Raw genomic sequence first — 25,771 nt, forward strand, 5'->3', positions numbered from 1 at the left:
TACCATTCTCAGCGATATATGTATTTAACGAATTGTGTAATGATTCCACTGATGGAATGCTTGTTCTGCCACTAGCCAGCTGTCTCTACACAGAGCCAACGTATTAGATGCGATCGCGGCCAACACATCATTCCTTGCCAACAACCCATCTTCGCCACTACACAGTTGACCAAGATACCACCGCGCACCGTGCATCTAGAACAGAATGTCGTACTACAACATCTACCCCGACACAGTCATTGACTACATGATATGCACCACTTGCGGTACCGAAGCATTCGCATGGCTAGCCGATGCCTTTTGTTGTCCTGCATGCGGTAGCGACAAGTACAAACATCCAGAACATGCGCATCCTGAAATCGCTTCAAGTTTTGATGAAGCAGATATACAAAGACAGCTTGCGAAAGAGCATTGCGAAGAGATTCGGCGACATTTTGCTGACTTGCAAAAGATACATCCAGGGCAGCTATGGGCTGGGGCTACGATAACGACGCGCGAAAGGAAGAGGAAGCGTTCGCTGAGCGATGACGGGCAGCGTCAGAGGCAATGAGCTAGTTCTGCACGAATCAGGCGAGGGTTGAGAAGGCGAGGTGTTATGCATGTAACTATTGCTAAGCGACGTAAAGGGAACTATTTGTAGAAGAACGCTGAATAAGAACCCAATCAGTCAACACCGTACGCCCCTAGATACCCGTAATACTAATACATTAAAGTTCAACTCCACCAAATCACCCTCCCATCTGGAAAATTGACTTCGAACTCTCCTTCCTCTTCAATCCAATCCTCTTAGCCAACTGACCAAACCCACTACCCCTCCTCTCCTTCTCCTTCACTCCCTTCACCTCAACCTTCGTCTTGCCCTTCTCGCCCCAAGGGTTCTGCGCCTCTCGCTCAATCTGCTTCTTGCGCTCCACAGCAAGTATGCCAACTTGATCCACGAACACAGACTTGTCGAGCAAGTCTTCGACCCTGACTCTCAGACCATCTTGGTCAAGAATGGATGCGACTTGTGCCAAGCCCATGATGTCTCCGCCCAGCTGGAAGAAGTCTGAGCCAAGATCAATGGGTGTAGGAGAGCCACGCTCGTCGTGTAGAATTTGCTCCCAGGCCGATCGCAGCGTTGTAGCGAGGGTGTTTGTTTCGTGATTTGAGAGGCCTGTGTCGGTGGGTAAAGTGATCGGCTGCTTCTCCACGGACCGCTTGCGCATCTTCTCTGAGTTGGCGGTAGTCGAGCTACCGGAGCTGACCTCTGTAAACAATGGAAGCAGAGTGTGCGGGTCTTCCGAGAAAGCGATGACATTGGCGCAAAGAATGTCGAATGCGTGCTGTGCAAATTCTGTGGTAATCGTGCTGTTCGGGACGTACGTCAACGTGACATCCATTTCGTTGCCACGGGAGGTAGTGTGGATGGAAAAGTCTGCGAAGTCTTCCTGAGAGCCAACGGCGCCGATGGTGTACTCGATGCCGCCTAGCTGCATAGTTGGCTGGTCATCTTGAATGTTCTGGTCATGTTGCAGAACGCTGGAGAAGTTTGTCCAGTCAGGCCATTCCGTGCAGTGTCGGGTGATCTCGCGGAAGCCGAGCGACTCAAATGGCATGTTCGCGATTTGTTGGTCTTGAACATACTTGAGAAGATCCATTACAGTCCAATCAGGTCGGTACACGATGCGAACAGGTACCATGTTCAAGCAAGGGCCGACGATGTTCTCGACATTGGCGACACCGCCGTTACGGCCTGAGATGACGTGACCAAAGACAATATCAGCCTTGCTCACAAGACGGGAGAGAGTCGAAGCCCAAGCGGCCTTGGCCACCGTTGCGCTGGTGATGTTGACGCCCTTGAGCTTGGGTGCACTGACTCTCTTTTCGAGCGTGATGGATTGGCCAGCTGAGCGCTGATAGTTGGGGCCGAATCGGTTGACAATCTCTGTCATCTTAGAGCCGCGAAGAATGTCTCTCCAGTGATCGTGGGCTCCCGATACTGTCTTGGCAGTTTCGCGTACAAAGTTGCCGAAGCTTGGGGCAGATGAGACTGGAAGGCCATTGTATCCGTCTTGGAGCGCACTGAGAATCTTGGACATGCACACTCCATCGTATTGGGCGTGTGAAAGTCGCATGAAGATACGGTATTGCCCTGTTTGCTTTTGCTTCGCGACCACAAATTGGATGAACGCTTCGCCAAGTCGTGGTCCGCCCTCTCGATCCTTCTGTTGCAGATCCTTGGTGAAGGTGTCGATATCTTCGTCGGTTTGATGGTATATGAATTCTGGTTGAAGCTTCCGCAATACGACCTGAAGGAAGCGATCGCCATAGGGGACGAATACAGTGCGAAGAATATCGAAGGCTTGTACCATACGGTAAGCAGCTTGCTTGAGCTTGCGAAGATCGAGAGGCCCATCTCCATCCAGGTAGAAGTAGTTGAGCATCCATTTTGACTCCATGAGAGTACCAGTGATGGCGAGTGATTGAAAGTCTGTGACAGGGAAGACGTCCGAGATGCCTCCCTTGAATACTTGCACTTTCGAAATGACACTGTCGACATTGGGGTCTCCGAGCATCGAAATGGACCTGTTGAGAGAGCTCTCAACACCTTCCTGGATAGTATGCGTCGCCAACGGCCTTGAACTGATTTTGCGCGAGGCATTTGGCTTCGTTGGGCCGGTGGTAAGCCCTTGCAACCTCTTCAACATAGTCGAATCTCTGTGGCTCAGCTCCGACTCGGCGGGCATCTCGCTGGGAGCTATGCTCTTGGTGTCGGCGTTTGGATCGAACATGTTGTCCTGGAAGTCGCTCCAGATTGATGCGGCTCTGCCGCGTTGGTAAGACCTAGACTGGCCTCCGACACTCTTGCCTGCCACTGAGCCGCCGCCGGCTCGGGACATAACTTCATCAATGACCTCGCCCGCAACACGTACTACACGAGCCATGTCGGCAAATGTGGGGTTCTTGAACACATCAGCCACGGTCATTGAAAGGCCCTCTTCTCTCGCGGCTCCGACGAGGCGCATAGCCATGATGCTATCACCCCCGAGATTGAAGAAACTATCCTCTTGCTCGATGGTGTCCTCCACCGTCTCGAGAAGCTCAGCCCACAGATTGAGTAGCTTCTTCTCAACAATGTCGGGTGTGACTTTGGTAGAGGTCTCGGTGGCAATGACACCAAGAGTGGCGACCATGTCAGCAGCGGTCTGGATCCTGTTCTCCGCATTACTGGCAATGCTCATGCGGCGCGAACGTATAGAGGCTGCTCGTGGTGAGGCTGGGTGTATAGACGCTCCATCGACACTCGGTCGTCCGCGTTGTGACATTGAATGCTTTCTCGTGAGCATCCCCGTCATTTGGTTCGTCATCTGATCGATTGTCGCAGATGTGGGTTCGGTTGTCAGCTTGTTCTGCGCTACGATCTGTTCGACGATCTGGGGCACCATCTCGCTGACGATGGATCGGATGAGGCTGCTCCAGTCAGGTGTCTCAGCTGGCTGCGGCGCCGCTGGTGTCAGATCAGGGAATGTGATCCTCGGCGTACGAGGTGGTGAGGTTGATCCGGCACTGGACATGCTCGAGCTGGTTCTGAGAATAGGACGCGGCTTGGGTAAAGCAAGGTGCCCGGGTGAAGACTGTGTCGGCTTGATCTTGATGAAGTTATCCAAGTCTGAAATGGTTTGCTGTGCGTTGTTGAGCGCCTGGGCCAGGACCTTTGCCATGAGAGCAGAAACGTTCTTCGCCTCGGCATCGGTAACTGCATCACTCCAATACGTGAAGCGCACGGCTTCATCGTCGCGAGTGGCATCGATGTTGACCGTGATAGCGAACTCGCTGGGATCGTGGCCATCAAGCTGCTCGAACTCAATACCAGAGTCATCTGCCGCGGGCTCGTCTGTGTTCCCGCGCCTCTGAATCGAGACGGCAGTGTTGAAGAGCGATTTTCCAGAAAGACCAAGATCATGCTGGAATTGAGCGAGCGAGCAATGTTGATGTGGCATGGAGTCGACAAAGTCGGACTGCACCTTCTCAACGATCTGGAGCAGTGAAGAAGCCGGTTTCAATTGAACTCGTGATACCAACATGTTGATGAACGCGCCAACTGCGCTCTCGATATTGTCGATTGGTACGTTTCTTCCAGACGTGAGATATCCGTAGCACACATCGGAGGAGTTGGTGTAAGAGCGGAGCACCAGAGCCCATGCTGCGAGGAGGATATTGGCGAAAGTGACGTTGCTGCTCTCCGCTAGATCGTGAATCTCGTCAAATCGGGTAAAGCGCATGTCCAAAGATCGAAGCTCTCGCTGCTTACTGGGGTCACGAGGCGTAGTCGGGAAATAGCATGGGCTGACACCGCGAAGCTTGGCCTTCCAGTACAGTACCGCATCATCAACTGGGAGACCGCGCAGATACTTGATATAGTCGCTGTATAGCGGTCCGTCCTCAGATAGCTCCCCTTGGTATGCTTCCTGGAGATCTTGTCCGATAATGCCGAGTGAGCCTCCGTCGATGACGGCATGGTTGACAATGACCTTAACAAAGATCTTGCCTGAAGGAGTCTGGACGACAGCAGCCTGATGGGGAAGGACAGGTTTCTTCTTGCCGTTGAGAGAGCCATGCTTGATGGACTCTAGCATCTTGGTCACTTCGCTGTCCTTGCAAGTATACTTGACTATGCCAGAATCGGGGCCCTTGACGACAATCTGATCGAAGACGCCTCCTTTGCAGACACTGTCGATGAAGACGGTGCGCAACGCTGGATGACGGGCAACGACTTGCTTCCATCCATCGATGACTTGACTGGCATCGACTGGGCCTCGCTTCGATTTGACCTCGAACGTGGTTGACGACCAGTACGATTCCGGGGCCTTGATCTGACTCAAGATCATCCCGTCTTGGATAGGCGAGCAAGGATACATATCTTCCACCTGATCAAAGGAATGGATACCGGCATGGGGAAGAGTCTTCAAGACTCGATCGAGGCGACTGTAAGACTCCAATGGTAGTAGTGGGAAGTCGGTCATCGTTGGCTGTGGGGTATCGGTCTTGGCCAGTTCGGTGGCGATCTCCTCCAGTGTGCGTTGGCATTCGGCGATCCACCTGCGAATGCCTTTCTGGTTCTTGGAGTAGCGATTGTACATGAAGCTGAGTTGGATCTGACCTTCAGAGACTGAAGCCGAAATCTCGAAGAGTGCCATACGCGTTGTCTTGGTACCCACGTCGGATGTCTCTTCGTCATCGCCGTCCAGCTGCAATGGCTGTAGGAGCGAATCGCTAGACCCAGACTGTTCTTGTCGGCCAAGGTAGTTGAACAGCACTTCCATCGGTGCATGATTGTCAAAGCGTTGCTGCCCATCTTCTGTGAGATAGCGATGAGCAAAGTAAGGTCGGCCATTACTTGTGATTTTGCGGCGGGTATCCTTGACTTGTCGGAGCGTATGCATGACCTCGTCTTCTTCGTCACCGATGGGAATGGTGACCGGATACATGGATGTGAACCATCCGACGGTTCGGGAAAGATCGAGATTACTTGAGTCCCATGCTTCTCGCCCGTGAGACTCGTTGAACAGGGTGGGAGCCCTGCGGTTGATGAACACGCGGGAGAAGGAGTGGACAATAGACGCCAGGAGGATGTCGACGAGGTCTGTCCTGTACACGTGGTGGTTTTCGAAAGCCATCGCAGATATTTCCTTATCGATGACGAACTCATCCCTCTCAGTATCACCGTACACGTTCGATCGAGCCTCCATCCCCCAGAAGGCGTAGTTCGCCGGTTCAACTGCGAGCGGCTGGGTTTGCACGTCGCGTTGTCGATCGATTTGCGAGGCGTTTGAGCTCTGCATCGCATTCCAGGTCTGGAAAGGTAGGCTCTTTGCAAGCTTTGTAGTTGGGCCAGAAGCGAGTAAGTCTTCCAGATCGCCAAGCAACACGCCCCAGCTCACTACATCTACGACAAGGTGGTGAGCCGCCATGAAAAGCATCTGTTTGCCCTTGAGACTGAAGAGATTCACGGCAAAGACAGGACCGGCGCGAATGTCGAGGCTTTTCTGGGTAGCGGCAATGATGGCAGTCGCAGCAGAAGCGGTTGAAACCTCATGTGCCGTGAATGCGTAGGATCCGGAAATCTTCGAGGTGACAAGCTGCTGCCATTTCCCAGCCTCGTCCTTGGAGAAGCGAGCACGTAGCATCGAGTGACATGCGACGATGGAATCCATAGCGCGTTGAATAGTAGCCGGCTCCACGTATCGTGAGATGCGCAGTGATGATGATTGGTTGAAGTGTGTGCCGTTTTCGATCTTGCCGGTCTGGAAGTAGAAGCGCTGAATGGGAGAGAGGGCAAAGGGTTGGTCGCTTGTCTCTGTTCCGTGGTCCAGGATGACTACAGCCTTGATGTCGGCCGCCAGATGGGCCAGGGACTTGGCGCGCAGCACTTGGTTCAGAGTAAGGCTGATACCCTCGCTTCTGCACTTTGCGAGAAGCTTCATGGCAGAGATCGAATCGCCACCAAGCGCTATGAGTGGTTAGTAAACTTGACACTATCCTCTCTGGGGATCACTTACATAGCCAGGACTTGGAAGGCTTGACGTCTTCCACAGGACAGTCCAATACCTTCGCCCAGATGCCCCGAAGAACTGTAAGAGCGGTATCAACAGGTCCATCGGCCACTTCAGGAAGCTCAGCGTTCACGATGCGCTGATGCGTGGCTTCATCCAGATCTTGTAGCCACAACCCGACTTGCTTCTTGTCCAACTTGGTGGAAGCCAAGGCTGGGATACGGGGAACAGCGATCCAAATGGCAGGTACCATATATGATGGCACGAGATCAGACAATCTCTCCCTTGCGCGATTGATTCGCGAGAGCGTTTCTTTGTCGGAGAGTACCGTGCGCCAGTCTGAACCAGCGTTGGTAGCGGCGGTTCCGGGGAAACTGACGACAACCGTGAGCTTCTTCGTGCAGGGACCAATCTTGGGTAGCTGTACAACCACTTGATGGATGTTGTCGTCCGCCTGCAAGACTGTCTCGATTTCATCAAGCTCGATTCGCTGACCCGCGAGCTTGATTTGGTTGTCTCTTCGCCCGATGTAGTGGATAGACCCATCAGCGGTGTACTGGACAAGGTCGCCGGTACGGTAGATACGCGATGTACTACGGGTCGAGAACATCTTCAAGAAAGCAGGGGCTTCGATGAAGGCTTCCGCAGTACGTTCGGGATCGTTTAGATAGCCTCGGGCGAGTAATGGTCCCTCGAGGCAAAGCTCTGCGGTTGCGCCGATGGGTGCAAGCTCGTGAGGATTGTCAGAGTTAGTAAGCCAAGCACGTCCGCTCTTTAGGGCGCGACCAATGTTCGACGGGTCTCGTTGTGCAGAGACATGATCATTAACGATAGCAAACACAGTGCCCTCGGTAGGACCGTAGCCGTTCTGTAGTTTGACCCCGTTGGCCCATTTGTCGACCACGTCAGATGTCATCGCCTCACCACCGGCTACCAGAGTCTCCAATGTCGGTACAGCGCTTGGTCCTTCCAGCGTACCGGCAACTGACGGTGTGAAGAAAGCCCAGTTGGCTTTGAGATCTGTCACTGCAGCGGCGAGGTCCGTGGTGCGCTGTTCGTCTGATGGTACACAGATCGTGGCGCCCCTAAGAAGGACGGCGAGGGTTTCGCCAACGGAAACGTCGAAAAGGAAGGAGCAGAACTGGAACACTCGAGAAGTAGGCGTGACATGAAGCCCTTCACATATCGCAGCCGAGCTGGAAGTTATACTCTTGTGCTCTACGACCACTCCCTTGGGTTGTCCTGTGCTACCTGAAGTGAAGATGACGTAGCAGGTATTGTTGCCTTTGGCGCGCTGCGATAGCGGTCCGGAGCAGGTCGGTAGTCGTCGAATGGCGGTCTCACTGACATTAAACACGTGATCGACCATGTCCGTGAAACGATGGGCATACGGCGGTGAGCACAGGACGATCGAAGCTTTGCATGCCTCAACGATATGCAGATGTCGTGAAGGCGGGTCTGATGAAGATAATGGCACGTAGCCTGCGCCAGAGATGAGAATAGCCATGATAGCTACGATGGCCCATCGCGACTTGTCCACACAGATCGGGATCAGAGATTCAGGGCCAGCACCAAGCTTCACTAGCTGCTGTGCCAGTTGCGATGCAAGCGCGCCAAGCTCAGCGTAGGTGAGTTCCCCATCGAAAGCGGTCACGGCTGTGGCAGCGGGCTGAGATGCAGCCTTCTGGAAAAAGAGCGAGGGCACAGTGTCATCGATGAGATCAGGCTCATACGCGTTCCACTTTTGCACGAGCTGCTTGTCTTGTTCACTGAAGACAGCTACATGACGAACATGAGTAGCTGATTGGAGTTGGTTCAGCACCGACTCAAACTGGTATAGAAGGCGCTGAACATGCCAAAGCGAGATGACATTTGCATCGAAGTGAGCCAAGACATCGATCTTGGTCGATCCCATCTTGCACTCAATCACGAGTGGGTATGTGAAGAAATTGCCCTGATCTTCGTTCTCGTGAACGGTCCACATGGAGTCGGCGAGCTCCTCGTTCTCCGTTTGAACAACCAAAAGGTTCTGAAAGTTGCATGCGGCTGCCATGTCGTCGCCGAGTGCTTTGATAGCAGAAATCCCATGGTGTTGGTATGGGATACGGTCGGTGACATTCGTCGCTATCATCTTGAGCAAGTCGCTAACAGTAGCGCCGCGATCAATTTTGACCCTGGACGGAACGGTGGTCAATGTAGGACCACACACGTCCGTAATTCCCGCGACGGCAATGTCTCGCCCAGCAAGAGTCTCACCAAACACCACATCATCACTTCCGGTGTAGGCAGAAAGCAGCAAAGCCCAGGCAGCTCGTATGACATTGGCTGGTGTGACGTCTGTGTTCTTGCGAGGTGCAAGCTTCACGGTATGTTGGAACATCCGTCCGTCGGATGTTGCGTTTGAGGTGGCATGGGGTGGCTGAGGGAACTGGAAGGCGTTGAGACCCATCAAGCTGTTCTTCCAGTAAAGATTCGAGGCAGAGGCATCAGTGCCAGAGATGTACCCCACAAATTTGGAGTAGGGTGTCTGAGGGATGGTGGATGTGCCGCTCGAGTATATCTGCTGCACTCGCTGAAGCATCAGGTAGATACTCCAGCCATCGTACAAGGCATGATGCAGTGTCCATACAAAGTACCGCTCCCCTGATGTCGTAGTAACCAGTGAGTACGCTGCAAGTTTGCCACCGAGATCCGAAGGAATGGTCATCGCTTCTCCTTCGGCACTCATGAGCGAGGTCTCTTCTTTCCAGAAAACAGGATCCTTCTTCATGACAGCTTGCACGAACATACCGGATGGTAGCTGGATGATGCGAGTACGAAGGATGTCAATCTCTTGAATGGCTGTGTCCCAGGCCGCCTTGAATTTCGTCATGTCCAAAGATTTTGGTAGCGCCAACACGTGCTGCGCGACATAAGCTCCAGCTTGCTTGATGGAGAGCGTGAGAAGCGCATCCTGGAGTGGACTCGTCGGATAGGCGTCCTGGATGTTTTCCTTCGGAACTCGACATTGCTGGACAGCTTCGTCCAGTACTTCAGCTCTCGGAGACGAAGCTGGCAGCAGGTCAAAAGGCTGCACTGCCTTCTGCGGCTGATTGAGTGTGTTAGAACGGGTACCAATCTTGGCTAACTCGGAGAGCTTCGGATTCTTGAAGATATCGATGAATGATAGCTCTAGCTGTTCGGTATGAGCCATCGCAACGAGACGCATGGACGAGATGGAGTCGCCACCAAGGCGGACAAAACTGTCGTCGATGCCTACTGCAGAAGGTGGCAAACTCAAGACGGAGCACACCGCCTTGTGGATCTTCTTCTCTGCCTCGGTCGTGGGCTGCTTCTTGTTCGCCATGCTTGTGAGTCGGTACAAAGCCATTGTCTCCCGACTGAGGTTTTGTACTAAGCTGCGGAGACGATTGCGGTCTAGCTTGCCCGCCGAAGTCCAGGGCAACTTCGTGACAGGGATGAAGATCGAAGGTATCATGTACGAGGGCAAAGAGCCGGCGAGCCCATTCTCAGTGTCTTTGCACATGTCTCGAAGCTCGTCGCTGAGCGGAAGAAGTAGTTCATCGGAGGCGGGCAGGTCGGTCGAGGGCGGCTGGACGTTTTGCGCTTCGTCTCCGGCTTGACCCTGAGTAACAGCAAAGAATACTGCCAAAGCCTTCGCAGAGCTGCGATTGGAGGGTGCGACTAGTTCCACTGCGGACTGTACGCTTTCGGGGAAGTTCTTTCCTACGTGAAACTCGATCTCACCCAGTTCAATTCTCTGACCGTTGAGCTTGATCTGGGTGTCCTTACGACCGATGTAGTTCACGGACCCATCTGTGTTGTAGCGGACAAGGTCACCTGTCTTGTACATGCGGGCTGTTCCAGAGACTTGGCTGCCGGAAGAGATAGTTTTCGCCCAGGCAGGATCAACGATGAAAGCCTTCGCGGTCTTGACTTCATCATTCAGATATCCACGGGCCACGGTGGGGCCTTCAATGACGAGTTCGCCGACGCTACCGATAGGCATGAGTTTGTCGTGGTTTCGTGGGTGTACGATCCATAGTCGACATCCGCTTCCGGTACCGATGGTGCCTGGCTCTGAAACAATGAGCTTGTGATCCAGTGTGGACTTGTATGCAGTAGCGGCTACTACTGAGCACTCGGTAGGGCCGTAAGCTGTTCGTTGTCAGTACGGAGCCGAACGGGGAATATAGGGTCTGTATACATACCGTTGATGAAGCAAGTGCTGTTGCCCCATTTCTTGAGGATGGGTCCGGGAAGCGCCTCGCCTCCAGAAACAAGCGTCTTCAAACCAGGGACACGCTCTGGCTCGATAGTTCCAAGAACCGACGGGGTCAAGAGTGACCAATTGACTCTCAACTTGCGGATGGCGCCAGCTGCGTTGTTCATGCGATCGTCATCTGTTGGCACGCATACCGTGGCGCCTACGGTCAAGGCTGAAAGAATCTCGATACAGCTTGCGTCGAATGTGTATGAAGCAAACTGGAAGGTACGAGAGGTTGCATTGATATTCATGCGACGCGTGAAAGCAGCTGCACTTGTACAGAATGCTTGATGAGGAATGATTGTTCCCTTCGGCTTGCCGGTAGTACCTGAGGTGAACAAGCAGTACGCTGCGTTGTCGGGAGTTGCTGTGGAACGTGGCTTGCTGGTCACTGGAATTCCGAGCTTCTTGATGGATCGTTGGTCGACGATAACGGCTGCCTTTGCGACCTCGCTTGCTTTGTCGTGGTATCCGCGCGAGCACAACACCACCGGGGCGCCAACGTCTTCGATAAGCTCTCGAAGTCTGGTTTGCGGATGCTTCGGATCCAGCGGCACGTACGCTCCACCAGCCTTCATGATTGCAATCATGCTGACGATGGCGTATGATGACTTTTCGAACAGAATTGGCACGAAAGTCTCAGTGGTCACACCGATAGCCTGTAGATGGACTGCAAGCTGATTGGTGATCTTGTCAAAGTCTTGGTAAGTGAATGACCCGTCCCATCCTTCCACAGCCTTCGTTGCTCGTGGTCTCGTCAGTGCCTGATCATGAATGACGTCGTGCACACAACGGCGGATAGGTGGCGGAAGTTGTGGGTTCCATTCGGTGATTTGTCGGAGACTACTATCGGTGAACACGTCCAGCATGCCAACAGTGAGCTCCGAAGCACTGCTTTCAACAACGCTGTCCAGAATCTTGCTGAAAGTATCGGCCATGTTCTGTGCTTGAGAGGGGAGAATCCTGTCTTTCGAATAGCCAAAGTCGACAGTGATGTTGTCGTCGGTAACATCTGCATTGACTGTGACAATGTATTCGCCGGCATCTTCCGCTTCCATATCTTCGTAGGTGAGAGCCGTCTCCTCCGGATCGCTTGACAGACCGCGCCTTTGGAAGGTGAAAGCCGTGTTGAACAATGAAGGTAGTTGAAGGGCATGCTGTATGTCGGCAAGAGAGCAGCCCTGATGCGAAAGAGCCTCAGTAGAGCCTGTTTGGAGAGCCTCGAGGAGCTGGGCAATGGTCGTGTCATCCGAAAAAGATATGCGTGAGATGACCATGTTGACGAAGCAGCCCACGGCCTCCTCGATGTTGGTGACCGGAATGTCTCGACCAGAAGCGATTAGGCCGAAGGAGACATCAGACGTGCCTACATAGTAATGAAGAGTGAGAGCCCACGTAAGCTGGAGCACGTTCGAAAGAGTCACACCATTGTGCTTGCAAAACGCCTGAACACGGGCAGTGCTACCGAGGTCTATGTCAACTGATCCTGACTCTGGAGAGCTTGGGATACCATCGTTGAGGGTGGGAAAGAAGCAGGGCTCCATCCCGGCAAGATGCGTCTTCCAGTATGACAAATCAGCATCGCTGGATTTGGAGAGCATGTATGCAATGTAGTCGGAATAGAGTGGTCCGGCATCAGCCCGTGTCAGCTTTCGTGCGTACGCACGAGCAAGATCCGTAAGTAGATTGGATACCGAGGTGCCGTCATTGATCGCATGACTGAGCTCGAGCTTAATCCAGACTTTGCCAGTCTTTGTTTTGCAAATGCTCATGCGATGAGGTGGCACAGCCTCGCGGCAGTCAATGGGCGATTGATCTCGCAGAAGCTTGGCAACCTGATCGTCCTCGCAGTCGGCGAGGAGTTGAACTCTTCCGGCTTTCTCCTTGACTACGACCTGATCTTTCGACCCGTCCTTTGCAAGGCTATCGATGAAGATAGTTCGCAAGGCCTGATGACGGTGCACTACGACTTGCCATGCTTCGGTAAGACGGCGTGGATCCATTGGCTTGCCATCCGTGGACTGTACTTGTGCCACGGTGTGATACGTGTAGAGCTCGGGATTGCGTGATTGCGTGTGAAGAAGACCCTGCTGCATTGGAGATGCCGGGTATATATCCTCTACATCGGTGAGGGTGATACCGGCGGGCAGAACCGCGGAGAGCCTGGATGTACCGTTGTAAAGAAGTGGAAGATGCTTGAAGTTGCTGACGTTACGCTCCTGTCGAACTTCGAGAAGCTGTTCCACGGCATCGACGAGGGTCTGGCGACACTGTGCAACCCACGCACGGATCTCGTTCTGTCGTCGCATGTTGCGATTCCATCCAAAGGAGAGCTTGATAGCGCCCTGGGAAACCGCTGCCGTGATGTCAAAAAGCCCCAGGCGGGGAACATCCGCTCCAACTTCGCGAGAGTCGACCTCATCGAGCGAAGTGAACAGTCCCTCCTTGCCGTCTTGTGTTTGAAGCCTGCCAAGATAGTTGAAGACAGCTTCTGCAGGCCAGTGGCTGGCATATCGAGTCTGGCCTTCCTCTGTGAGATTCCGGTAGGCGAAGTAAGGCCGCCCTTTGTCTGGCGTACGGTTTCTGAAGTCTCTGACCCATCGGATAGTGCTGATCATGTCTGTGGCTTCATCCAGTGGGACAGGAAGATGGATAGGCGTCACTGTGGAAAACCAGCCCACTGTGCGCGAGAGATCTTGGCGGCTATCGAAGGTTTCACGACCGTGGCCCTCATTGTGTATCGTGATGGTGGACCTGCCAGAGAAAACCTTGCGGAACGACTCAAATAAAGCAGCGATGAGAATGTCAAGGATTTCGGTAGCCAGAGCGTCCTGTGCACCGAGGAGGAGCATGGTGTCTCGAGTCGACAGCTGTACATCCTCTTCCACTACGTCTCCACTGAGATTGGAACGGCCTTCCATGCCCCAGTAGTCGAAATCTCCCGGTGCAATATCCCCAGCCGGAAAGACACTTCTGGCGTTCTCTTGCTTGGCCTGAATGGTCTGCTGTTGCAGCCACAGGTGATAGGGTAAGCTCTGAGGTGCTGGCTGAAGGCCGTGAAGGAGACCCTGCAGATCTTCGAGGATGATTCCCCATGACACCACGTCGATGACAAGATGATGAGCGACGAGTGCTATGGCCTGAGAGAAAGTTTGATCGATGTCAAAGAGCTCGATAGCAAAGGTCGGACCGTTGGAAACGTCCAAGGTTGCCTGGCTGTCATCGATTATGGGTCGTAAATTGGCATCGTCTCCTGCTTGCACGTTGTGGCGACGAAGTCTAAATGACGTTGGTGCATCTTTTTCGACTCGCTGCTTCCAAGCTCCTGCTTCGTTCTTGGCAAAGCGTCCGCGAAGCATTGGATGAGTTTTGACTAGAGTAGTCACCGCCGCCCGAAGCTCTGCAGTCTCGACATTGCGTGAGAGGCGGAAAAGCTCAGTCTGATTGAAGTGGTTGTGCGCATCGCCAACGGTGTCGAAGAAGACGTTTTGAATTGGCGAAAGATCGAAGGGCAAATCGTAGTCTACGGCTTCCGATACAACTTGTGACTTCTCGGAAACATTGGCTGCTGAGGCCATAGCCGAGATGGATTTGGCGCGAATGATATCCTGTACGCTGATGGGAAAGCCCTGCGCACGACACTGCGATGAGACTTGCATAGCGGCAATTGAATCACCGCCAAGATGTAGGAAAGACTGGTTGAGACGGATATCAGCGACTGAAAGGTTCAGAACCTTGGCGAAGATAGCTTGCAGCTTCTTCTCGATCGCATTACCGTCGTTGGATCCGGTGTCGTCCGATCCAATGGCCGAGATCAGACGATAAGTAGGCTGGTCCATCTCCTCCAGCCACTGGATCGCGCGTCTTCGATCCAATTTACCGGAAGGCATCAACGGGAAGCGCTCGACAGCGACCCACAAGGAGGGTATCATGTAGGCGGGCAAGCGCTCGCATAGACTGTCCCGAATGGAAGCAATGTTCAGCGAGGCACTTTCTTGCGGCAACACCTTCAATCCGTTCCCCGTGCTCATCGTAGTCGTGCCCATGTTTTGGAGGGACACAATTGCGACAAGTCGCTTCGCACAAGGTCCAGCCTTAGGCACCGAAGCCAGAGCGGTTTGTACGTTGTGATCGTTCAATAGTTTGTGCTCAACTTCAGATAGCTCTAATCGTTGGCCGCGCACCTTGGTCTGGAAGTCTTTGCGACCGAGATACTATTACAGTTAGTATGCGTCGAGCTAGAGTAATGGAAACGACTTACCAGCATTGTGCCATCCTCGTTGTATTTGACCAAGTCACCAGTCTTGTAGATGCGCAGGGACGCTGAGGAGTCATTGCTCAGTAGACCTGGAGACCACTTGACATGCCCAACGAAAGACTGGGCTGTCTTTTCGGGATTATTGAGATATCCGGCTCCAACTGCACCTCCCTCCAACAAAAGCTCTCCTATGGCGCCAACTGGTGCAAGTACGTTGTGGTTGTTCCTTGAGACGATCCAGCCTCGTGCTGTGACAGCCTTTCCAAGATTGTTGGGCTTCATGTGAGATGTCATGATACTGGTAGTTGCGACAGCAGAGCATTCAGTTGGTCCGTAACCATTGCCGAGTGTGACCTTGTCCGCCCAAGTGATCAGGTCTTGCTGCGACATTGCTTCGCCAACAAGGAACAGAGTCTCTAACATAGGGACTTGCGATGGCGACATCATACGCACGACCGACGGTGTGAGAGCAGCCCAGTTGACATTGAACTGGTTCATGACACCAACAAGATCGTTCGTTCGGGTAGCCTGGTCTGGTACGCAGATAGTACCGCCCTGCATGAGAGTGCTTAGTATCTCAATTAAGCAAGCATCGAATGTGTACGAAGCGAATTGGAGTACTCTAGACGTATTAGAGATCTTCCAGCCAGCCACGAATGCAGTAGAACTGGTGACCCAGTGGTTGTGGTTCACTAGAGCCCCCTTGGGTTTGCCGGTCGACCCAGAAGTGTAGAAGGCGTATGCTGGAGAGTCACTGTGTACTGAAGGAAGACGCTGTAGACTATCATGAGGAGTCTCAGTTGCTTGCCGATCTACAACCAGGGTGCTGGACGGGATAGACTGGCAAAGCCCTTCATACTGTGGCGCGCAAAGGACCAGGTCGGCGCCAATGTCTGAGACAATTTCACGAAGGCGGAGAATAGGTGCCTCGAAGTCCAAGGGAACAAATGCTGCTCCAGATTTGAGTACAGCCAGCATGGCGACGATGGTCCAACCTGACTTGTCGAAGCAAAGCGGGACGAATTGATTTGGCTTAACCCCAAGTCGCATCAACCGGTGCGCGAGAGCAGAAGATCGGTCGTCGAGCTCGCGGTAAGTCATGACACCAGTATCCCAGGCATTGACAGCAGCAGCGGTGGGACGAGTCGCAACCTGGTCCTCTTCGATAACACTGTGAATGCATCTACGGATTGATGGCACTGGCTCGCGATTCCAAGAGCCGATCAGATCACGGTCAGCAGGATTGACTAGATCCAGGTCATCCAACGTTCGCGTGATGTTGTCAGCACCATTCAACTGCGTGAGGATGAAGTCAAATTGCTGCACCATGCGCTGAGCGAGCCACTTTTCGACAACGCGATCATCGAACAACGCTTCTACCAGAACGCCAGTCGAACTGACCTTGCAGTTGAAGACGAACGCATAGCTGAAAAAGTCAGTTCCGATAGTGTTGGCACTGATCATGTTCCACAGAGGGCTCTCGGCGTCGAAGTCGTCTCCTGACTCGATACCCAGAAAGCTCTGGAAGTCACAGGCTATGGCTGTCTCGGAACTGAGTTTGCTGATGTGTTGTAGACCGGCGAACTGATATGGCAGCGAAAGCGAAGACTGTTTCTGGGTCTCTTTGAGATACTCGTGAACTGTGGAAGTGCGGTTGAGCCGCAGCCGGACGGGTGCAGTCGTAATAGTGGGGCCAATGATGGACTCTATGCCAGGAACGGAAGCCTCGCGACCACTGTTGGTTTCACCCCAAATAACGTCATCTAGTCCGGAGTAGGTGGCAAGGAGAATGCCCCATGCTGCGCGGATCATGGAAGGGACGGTGACCTCGAGGCCTGGGTTGCGTTTGAGCTGTACAGAGTGCAGCAATTGGCCATTGGCTTCCACGCGGTGATCTGGGGATGGCAACTGGGGGAATTGTGACGCCGTTACGTTGTCAAGTTGCGAAAGCCAGAACGCATCGGATTGCTTCTGTTCCAAACTCGTAATGTACTTCACGAAGCGCGAGTAAGGCACAGTGAGGGCGATGTTTTGGGTTTCGTTGCGGTAGTGTGCTTCGACTTTGCGGAACAATGCTGTCCAGCTCCAACCATCGTAAACGGCGTGGTGGGCAGTCCATACAAAGAAGACCGAGTCAGTCTTCTCACCAACGAGGGTGAAAGTTGTTAGAGGTGCGCCGTTCTTGGCGGGAAGCTGCCTGGTGGTCTCGTTGATATCTTGGATGTCGGGGAGAGACTGCCACTCAATCTCTTCGCGTAACACTACCTGCAGGAAGCCATGCTCCTCTGAGTAGACGATGCGCGTGCGCAAAGTGGCCTCGCTGGCAATGACGGCCTTCCAAGCCTCTTTGAAGCGCGCCAGGTCGATGTCGGCTGGCAGGCGGTAGATGGGCTGCACGACGTACGTTCCTGGATCCTTGTTGGTGAGCATTACAAGACCCTCTTGGAGCTTGCTGCATGGGTATATGTCTTCAATGGAATCGGGGAAGACACCGCACTCAGCTGCAGCCAGTGCCACGATAGCCTGACGGGAAGACTGCGGGAGCAGCTCCATAGGCAAGGTATCTGCTTCCGGCTTTGCGGCATCATCGGAAGATAGCATCACCGCAGTAGCGGCCATGTCTAGCAGCTTAGGCTGCGCGAACACATTGGCGACATTGAGCATAACGCCATCCTTTCTAGCCGCAGTGACGAGCTTCATGGCGCTGATGGAGTCCCCACCAAGGCGGAAGAAGGAGTCTTCCGCGCCCACAGCGCTCGCGTCGAGCTTCAGCACCGAAGCCCAGAGACGCGCCAACGCGACCTCAGCTTTTCCAGCAGGTGCGCGGCCGCTCTTGCCTGCTAAGCGGAAAGGAGTCATGTGTGATTCAGGAAGGGCTGCCGCCAAGGCGCGTAGCACCTTCCGGTCAAGTTTGCCAGACGTCGTCATGGGCATGCGGGTGACTGGCATGAACATGGAAGGGACATAGTAAACAGGGAGCGCATTGGCGAGCGCGATTTCCACCTGCTTGGCCACTACGCGTGCCGACTCGCCCATCTCGCTGATGGCAGCTGGAGCCTCATCTTCAGAGAGGCACATGAAGGCTACGAGCGCTTTTGTCTTGTTGCTGTCGTTGAACTTGACCAGCTCGACAGCCGACTTTGCGCCAGCCGGTAGGTTCAGCTTGAGGTGGTGTTCGATCTCCCCCAGCTCAATACGTTGGCCATGCAGCTATGTAAAGTTAGTTGATGAACTTCAGAATGATATGTGATCAGACGCGTACCTTGACTTGAGAGTCTTTTCTGCCCAGATAGATCATGTCACCGTCGGAGGTGTATTGTACGAGATCGCCAGTACAGTAGAACCTACGTCCCGTGGGGCCCATGACACGAGCCCACTCAGGATCCATAAGGAATGCCGCCTTTGTCTTCTCGGCGTCATTGAGGTAACCGCGGCTGAGGATTGGTCCTTCGAGGATCAACTCTCCCTTGCAACCAATAGGCATCAGGCGGTCACGGTTCTCGGCGTCGACGACCCATCCAACGCAACCGATTGCCTTGCCGATATTGGTAGCTTCGCCGCGGCCATCACTGAAATCTTTGAACGCCGAGTTGATGGATGCTTCGCTAGGTCCGTACATTCCAACAAGGTGGACATGTTGACTCCAGAGGTCGATGAGCGCCCTGGTAAGAGGCTCCGCACCAAGACAAAGGCTTTTAATTGAAGGGACCTGTGCAGGCGTGAGAAGTGCCGCCACCGTAGGTGTGAGATCCATCTTGTTCGCTCTCAGCCTAGCGATGGCACCAGGAAGATCGTTGACACGATCGGCTTCAGAGGGTACGCATACGCAGCCACCTCGCTGGAGAGTAGTGAACATCTCTTCTAGTGAGTTGTCAAACGTGTATGAAGCGAACTGAAGCATGCGCGAGTCCCGGTTGATGCCGAACTTGGAGCCGTGGGCCTCCGCGCTGGTGGCTATTGCCGAATGCTCAAGTACAACACCTTTGGGTCGCCCGGTACTACCACTGGTGAAGATGACGAATACCGGGTTGTGGGGCTGCACGCTAGGGCAGGCAGGACCACCGACAAGAGGAAGACTCTGTAGAAGTGCATCATCTACTATGATGACATTGGCCACGAGACCGTCGAACTTGGATGCACGCGAAGCAGTAGTCAGTACCACTTGGGCACCAGCATCTTCGAGACGGGTTTGGAGCGCTGGGGCGGGATGCGCTGCATCGAGTGGGACAGCAGCGCCGCCTGCCTTGAGAACAGAGAGCATGGCAATAATTGCAAAGGCACTCTTGTCGAAACAAGTAGGCACGAACACCTCAGGTCCAACTCCAAGCTTGACGAGATGATGCGACAAGCGATCTGTGGCGGTCTTCAGCTGGTCGTATGTGTACTCTCCGTCGTGAGCACAGATCGCCTGTGCCTCTGGTTGAGAATCAGCCCATCGGGCGAATATGTTGTGTACACACTCGTTGATCGTGGCCGGCATGACATTCCAGTCCTGTAACTGTTGCAGGTGCCTCGGGCTGAGATGGTCCAGGGATGAGATGCGCCGTTTCGAGTTGAAGACAATGTTCTCGAGCGCACGCGCGAAAGTGTTGGCGACATTCCTAGCCTGTATGGCGGTGAGATGGTCTGTCCAATAGTCGAGATCCACAGCTGCTGTGTCATCGCCGACTTCGATATTGACACTAACTGGGTACTCGGTCGGATCGTAGATCGGTCGAACCTCGCGGAGAGTGACATCCTCTTTGGGAGAGTTCTGTTCCTGGGGTAGGCGACGGTAGGAGAGCGCAGTATTGAAAAGGTTGGCGCCGGAGAGCTCGAGCACGTGCTGAACGTCGGCCAAAGCGATATGACGATGAGGCAAGGCTTCCATATAGTCTCTTTGTACGTCCTGAAGTATGTCCAAAAGACAACGAGACCCATCCGATAGATCCACGCGGCAGACGAGCGTGTTGATCAGCGGTCCGACGATGCTTTCCACTCCATGGACTTCCTCCGCATCACGAGCGGAAGTGAGGTAGCCGAACGTGACGTCGTTACTTCCGATGTAGCAGCTGAGTGTCAGTGCCCATGCAGTATGAAAGACGTTGGATAGCGTAATGCCATTGGTGTTGCAAAAGTGCTGCAGATCGGCCAAACTTATACTGGTCAGATCGAGGCGGATAGTGACCAGTTCTTTGGCTACAGTATGGCCTAGGCCGTCGTCAAGAGTCGGGAAAGAGCAAACCTCACTACCACCGAGGTAAGATTTCCAGAACTCGAGGCTGGACTCTTCAGGTTGCTTCGCAAGCCATGCAATGTATGCGCTGTAGGGAGTACCGTCGAGAATGGTTCGCCCTGCGCATGCTTTTCTAAGTTCCTCAGCCAATAGACTCATGGAGTGGCCGTCCATGATGGCATGGCTGATATCCAGAGAGCAGTAAATCTTCCTGTCGACCGTAGTGCAGATGGTGAAACGGTGGTTTGGGCATCGACCGTGGTTGTAAGTGACGGAACGCTGCTCCTCAATGCGTTTTATAGCATCCGTCTCATCCAAGGCTTCGAAGTGTACGATGTTGGCGTCGATGTGTTTGAGAACCACTTGATTGTAGAGACCCTTCGCACCGACATTCTCGATGAAGATCGTGCGTAAAGCTGGGTGTCGTTCGACGACTTGTTGCCAAGCGTCAGCGACCTTCTCCCAAGAGATATCCCCGTGGATCGTGGTAACCTCGTGAAGAGTAGCCGCAGCGTAGAAACCGGCATCCTTGGTTTGTGACAGCAGCAGGCCTTCCTGCATCCTTGAACATGGATACACATCTTCAGTGTCGGTGTCCCGAATGCCAATGGCTGAGAGGCTATCGATCATGGCTGAGAAGCTCTCGTCCGTCAATGACAGTAGCGGAAAGTCGCTGAGTGTTGGCTTCGGGTCGAGGATAGTGAGACCTCGGATCATCTGCGAGATGGTTGACTGGCATTCCGATACCCATTGCTGAATGAGTGACTGGTGCTTCATGTGCCGGTTGAACGTGAACGCGACCTTGAGATGACCTTTAAAGACGAAAGCGGAGATCTCAAAGAGACCCCACCTGCAGGTTTCGTGACCAAAGTCAGACGTGCCGCCAGCCTTGCCTGTCTCTCCGGCCATGGTGCCGGATGGCTGAAGAAGAGCGTCCGCTCTCTCGAGTTGCTGATATTGGCCGAGATAGTTGAACAAGATCTCCATGGGCCAGTGAGTTTCGAAAGTATCACGACCTTCTTCAGTGAGACAACGCCTAGCAAAATACGGCCGGCCATTACCAGGGATTCGTCGTTTGAAGTCCTTGATCTTGCGGACTGTATCTGTAGGATTGCGTGATGGCGATACAAGGATTGGGGATAGCGCGGTGAACCACCCAACAGTGCGGGTGATGTCAATGTCTGAGTCCCAAGGTTCACGCCCGTGACCTTCGTTGAAGATGGCAGGCACAGGTCGGTCGGTAAAGACATGTGACCAAGACTGGATTAATGATGCAAGCAAGACCTCGACTGGCTCGGTCTTGTAAGCAGTATGGCAGTTGGTCAGGAAGGCGGCACTGAGCTCCTTGTCGAGTTCGAAGCTGGCATGACTAGCATTGCCGTAGGTGTTGTCTTGATGCTGAATGCCCCAGTACGTGAAGTCCATAGGAGGAACATCAACAGCAGGAAGGACGTCATCAAGCTCGAGCGACTCAGCGTGATCACGTTGTAGCTCCGCCCATTTTTGGAACGGAAGAGCAGGGGCAAGCAACTGCCCGCCTTTCAAGATCTCTTCAAGCTCTTCAAGCAATAACCTCCACGTGACTAGGTCAACAACTAAATGGTGACCGGTGAGGAATGCATACTGCTCGTCACCGAAATCGAAGAAGTCGGCAGCGAACAGCGGGCCAGAGACGTGATCAAAACATTGCTGCGAGTCGGCGATCTGAGTGTCGATTTCAGCTTGTGATGTTACGTCAAGATGACGAAACCGGTAGGAGCCACTGATATCGTCTGCACTGGAAGTCAGCAATGTGCAAGCGACTCGCCTACAGAGCAGCAGTAGTACACGAGGCCATGTAGGTTGGGGCACTAGCTGTTAGACTTACTTGTAAGACGCTGTTGCCAGCCATGCTCAGGTGAATGCGTGAACCGTGCTCGCAGCATGGAGTGGCGTGTTACGAGCTGTTCCACCGCAGACTGAAAATCGCCGGCGTCGGTCTTACGTGACACCCGGAGATAAAAAGATTGGTTGAAATGGCCATTTGTGTTTGGACGCTTGAAGAAGAGTGATTGAATGGGAGAGAGCTCGAAGTCCTCATCGAAGAATTCCTGGTGGTCATAGGCTGAGTTGCCGACTTCTTTGACAGCAGCCGACAACTGGGTGATGGACTTGCTGCGCAACACCTCTTGGACGCCAAGACTCATGCCTTCCTTCCGACATTGGCCCACGACCTGCATGGCAGAAATGGAGTCTCCTCCAATCGAAAGAAAGGATTGGTCGAGAGGAACATGGGGCAAATTGAGGACATGAGCCCAGATAGCTTGGAGGCTCTCCTCGACATTAGTGACGACTGTTGATGACATGTTGGGTCGTGTGTCGTTCCTGTTAGACACTGGGTGAGCAAATGATTGTGTTGAGGGGTCAATGTGATGCTACATCAGGGCATGGGCCATGTGAAGGGTTCTGTGCTAATCGCGCGGTACGCGTTTTGCTTGCATGGAGGGTATACTTACAAAGATCAGGTAGAGTGTGTCTGACGAATCTGATTGTCAGCAACAATGTGATTAATTTACGTACCGTGGATTACAACTTCTCGTCGAGTATGAGAAGGGTGGCGAAGGCAGATGCGTGCCTTTTGTGCTGCCGACAAAAACTTGGGTATAGCAATCCAAAGATTCTAGATTCAGTCACACGGAATGTCTGTGATTGAGAAGATGAAAAAGCTCAGTACGGGCCTCAGGTTCTACTCTTGCATATGCTGCGTGGGATCGTCATTCGGGGATAGTGAGTTACTCCTGAATTCCTTGCCACCTGATACGGGGGTCTCGGCATGGCAGTGAAATCATCATAGGTTATTCTTGTCTGTTTCAAGCCACACAGACTGGAGAAGCATGGAATGCGAGCGCAAACAGCCGGGGCCTGCAGGCAGGCATCGTCTTCGAGAACGAAGAAGCATTAGCTGCAAAGACCCGCAGGCGCCCCAGGCCAGCTTAGAGATGTTCGTGATTGGAGGCGTTGCGCTGGATAGACGAAGGAGACGGACGAGCTGGGCATGGAGCGGTGGACACGCTGGCGAGTTCCTTTTCGAGTTGCACCAAGAGTAGTGCATACCAGATTGTGCGAAACCAAAAAGCAACAGGCGGCTCCTAGTGGGCGAGGGCCATGACCGTCGCGTCTTCGCGAGGCTGGCTGTGACGTGCTTGGCTCTTGCGATGCTGTGAAGTCTCTGCGGAGGTCGCCACAGGTTAATAGGTACATATTGTGGCGTGCGTGGGAACACGAGACGGTCCGACGCGGAGATGGAAGGTGTGAAGAATGAGGTTTGACGCGTCGGTGGCCGGCTGGCTCCTGCTGGTTGGGGCAAGACGCGCGAAAACAAAGATGCGGGGCGCTTATGTAACGCGTCACGCACTAGGCTGCAAAGAGCCTTGGTCTAGCTCCAAGCGCCATCGGATGCTCTTCTCCGCCTCAGCGCTGCCCCGGCGCGACTTTCGCTGCCCGTACTTCAAGCCTCCCTACATTGGCATGCGTCTGCATACGGCACCCACGAGCTTGCCGCCAGCTGTCACCGGTCAGCTGCCCAACGGGCATCTCGCTTCACGCTGCCACGTTCAACAGTCTGCCACCATCAGCCTCAGTTCCCGAAGCTTCCGCCGCTTCCATGACACGGTGCCGTGACTACGATTTCCGTTCCGCTGTCAGTCGCGCTACTGTATGGTTTTCTTTGTACGCCACCTTCCACTTTCTCATTTCCCATGTGTGCATATCCGGAACGGCTTTTGAACCCGCCGCCATCACGCTCCAAGAAGTCTCGCCTGCCGCTCCCGCGAAGCACGCCCTCAAGACCCACACTGTGATGGTGGGATGGATCCATCTCTAAGGCGCACAGCACTTTCCAAGGTCCCGCTCCTGATAGTTAGACATGGTCTAGGTAGTCGACGTCGGATGAGGATTATCCGGCTCCTACCGCTGGTTACCAGGCAGCCGGTACTCCCATCCTAGGGCAGCTCAATCCTCATGTGCGGCTTCCCTGCAACTGATCATGCCTTTTCAGGACTGTCAGCATACGTCGTACCATCTGTCGAAATGCCTTTCTCATCCGCGGAACACGAGCACGTGAACAAACGCGCATCCACTGCATGCTGTCGCCACTATCCAGCAGGTCTCGGCGAAACTCATCTGCCTAGCGGTCGTCAATTTGCTTGACAGGAGCTCAGCCTCGTCGTATTCAGCTGCTATTGTGGGGTAGACAGCCGTCCAAGACATATGAACATGGCTGCAGGTACCCCAGAAATCTGATATTACCCGTACGAGCTGCGCAAGCCATGAACTTCACCTGTGGATACACTTACAGCTCTAAGCTAGTAGTGGAATCTTCCGGTGCCCTTTGGAGTGTTCATCGCGAGCTGTACCGGCCGATCAAAACGTATGCGATCGGCGTTGCATCGATCATCACTCAAGTGCAATGAAGCTACCAAACAACATGGGGACCTACATCGGCATTGCCATGAGCCTGGTGCCGTTTTTGCGGTCACATCACACAAGCTCAGCCATCTGCCTTTCGCTCGTCGACACCAAGCCCTTCAGCCTGTTTTCTTCGCCTCCTCGGAAACCGATTTGGCACTCCGCCGGTATTCAAGTCCGCAATCTTGACGAATCACTCGTCATAACAAAGAGGCTACTCCGTTATTCGGTCCACGAGGAATCAAGTTTCGCCTACGAACAGTCGATCACTGACAGAGTTCATCGCGTCCTACTGTACCCATTTCAGGGCTTCGTTCTCGCGCCTGAAGTCTCCTAGGCTTCGCGACCATGAGCCTGTACATTGGCGGGTTGGCGAGTCTATAACAGTGATTGGTGCCGTAACCACTCCATGTCTCAGCACGTGAGTGTCTGTGTTTGAGGTGATCAACACCGTTTCCATCTGGATAATTGCCGCGTCACCAGCCTAATTGTTGGATTGCACCATTCTTGATTGAGGGGTAATGCGAGATATCATCGCGGTCAGACCGGTCCGTGTTCACTATCACTCTCCTCACGGTGGCGGAGGTTTCGATCTCGATCAATCAGACTGCACGAACGCGCCTTCATGCACAGGAAAATGTCTATGTGATGACGTGGGTTGCATTTTGACTCCCGTACTTGATTTTATCCAGTACGCAGGTGCGCCTCGGACAGCCAGTGTTGTACATGACCCGCATACGAGAACTCAGGGATCAATGAAAGTGCACTGTTACATCATCTTTACACCTGGAGGATCAATGGTATTCTCGTCAAGGAGTAGCTCCTCCGTCGTTAGCAGTTCAGGCTACTTTGCACTTCACGATGACTAAAGGGCCGATGAACGGCCGTAAGCGATGTCTTCGCCTTTTTTGGAAGCCATAATCCCTCCTTCTTTACATGTCCTATTTTGGCGCTCAACACAGCTAAAAGAGGAAAGGACACCGCTGTCAAACGTTTTCAACACCCCTAGTTCAGAGCACGGTGAGCCAACAGCAATGTCGCCGCGCTAT

The 25,771-nt window shown here is 53.5% G+C and overlaps 1 protein-coding gene across 1 annotated transcript; it reads right to left on the minus strand.

Moving 5' to 3' along the window:
* Positions 1-728: 728 nt before the first annotated feature.
* On the minus strand, positions 729-22,495 carry J4E92_004193 (NRPS; the record flags this gene model as incomplete). The annotated part of the gene is made up of 6 exons (XM_051495585.1): positions 729-6,493; positions 6,543-10,694; positions 10,748-15,017; positions 15,065-18,271; positions 18,324-22,048; positions 22,144-22,495. The coding sequence occupies 6 exons, from the start codon at positions 22,493-22,495 to the stop codon at positions 729-731; spliced, it is 21,471 nt and encodes a 7,156-aa protein (XP_051354604.1).
* Between the last annotated feature and the right edge of the window lie 3,276 nt (positions 22,496-25,771).

This window comes from Alternaria infectoria, assembly GCF_024043175.1.
Source record: "Alternaria infectoria strain BMP 0036 chromosome Unknown scaffold_5, whole genome shotgun sequence".
Taxonomy (NCBI): Eukaryota; Fungi; Ascomycota; class Dothideomycetes; order Pleosporales; family Pleosporaceae; genus Alternaria; species Alternaria infectoria.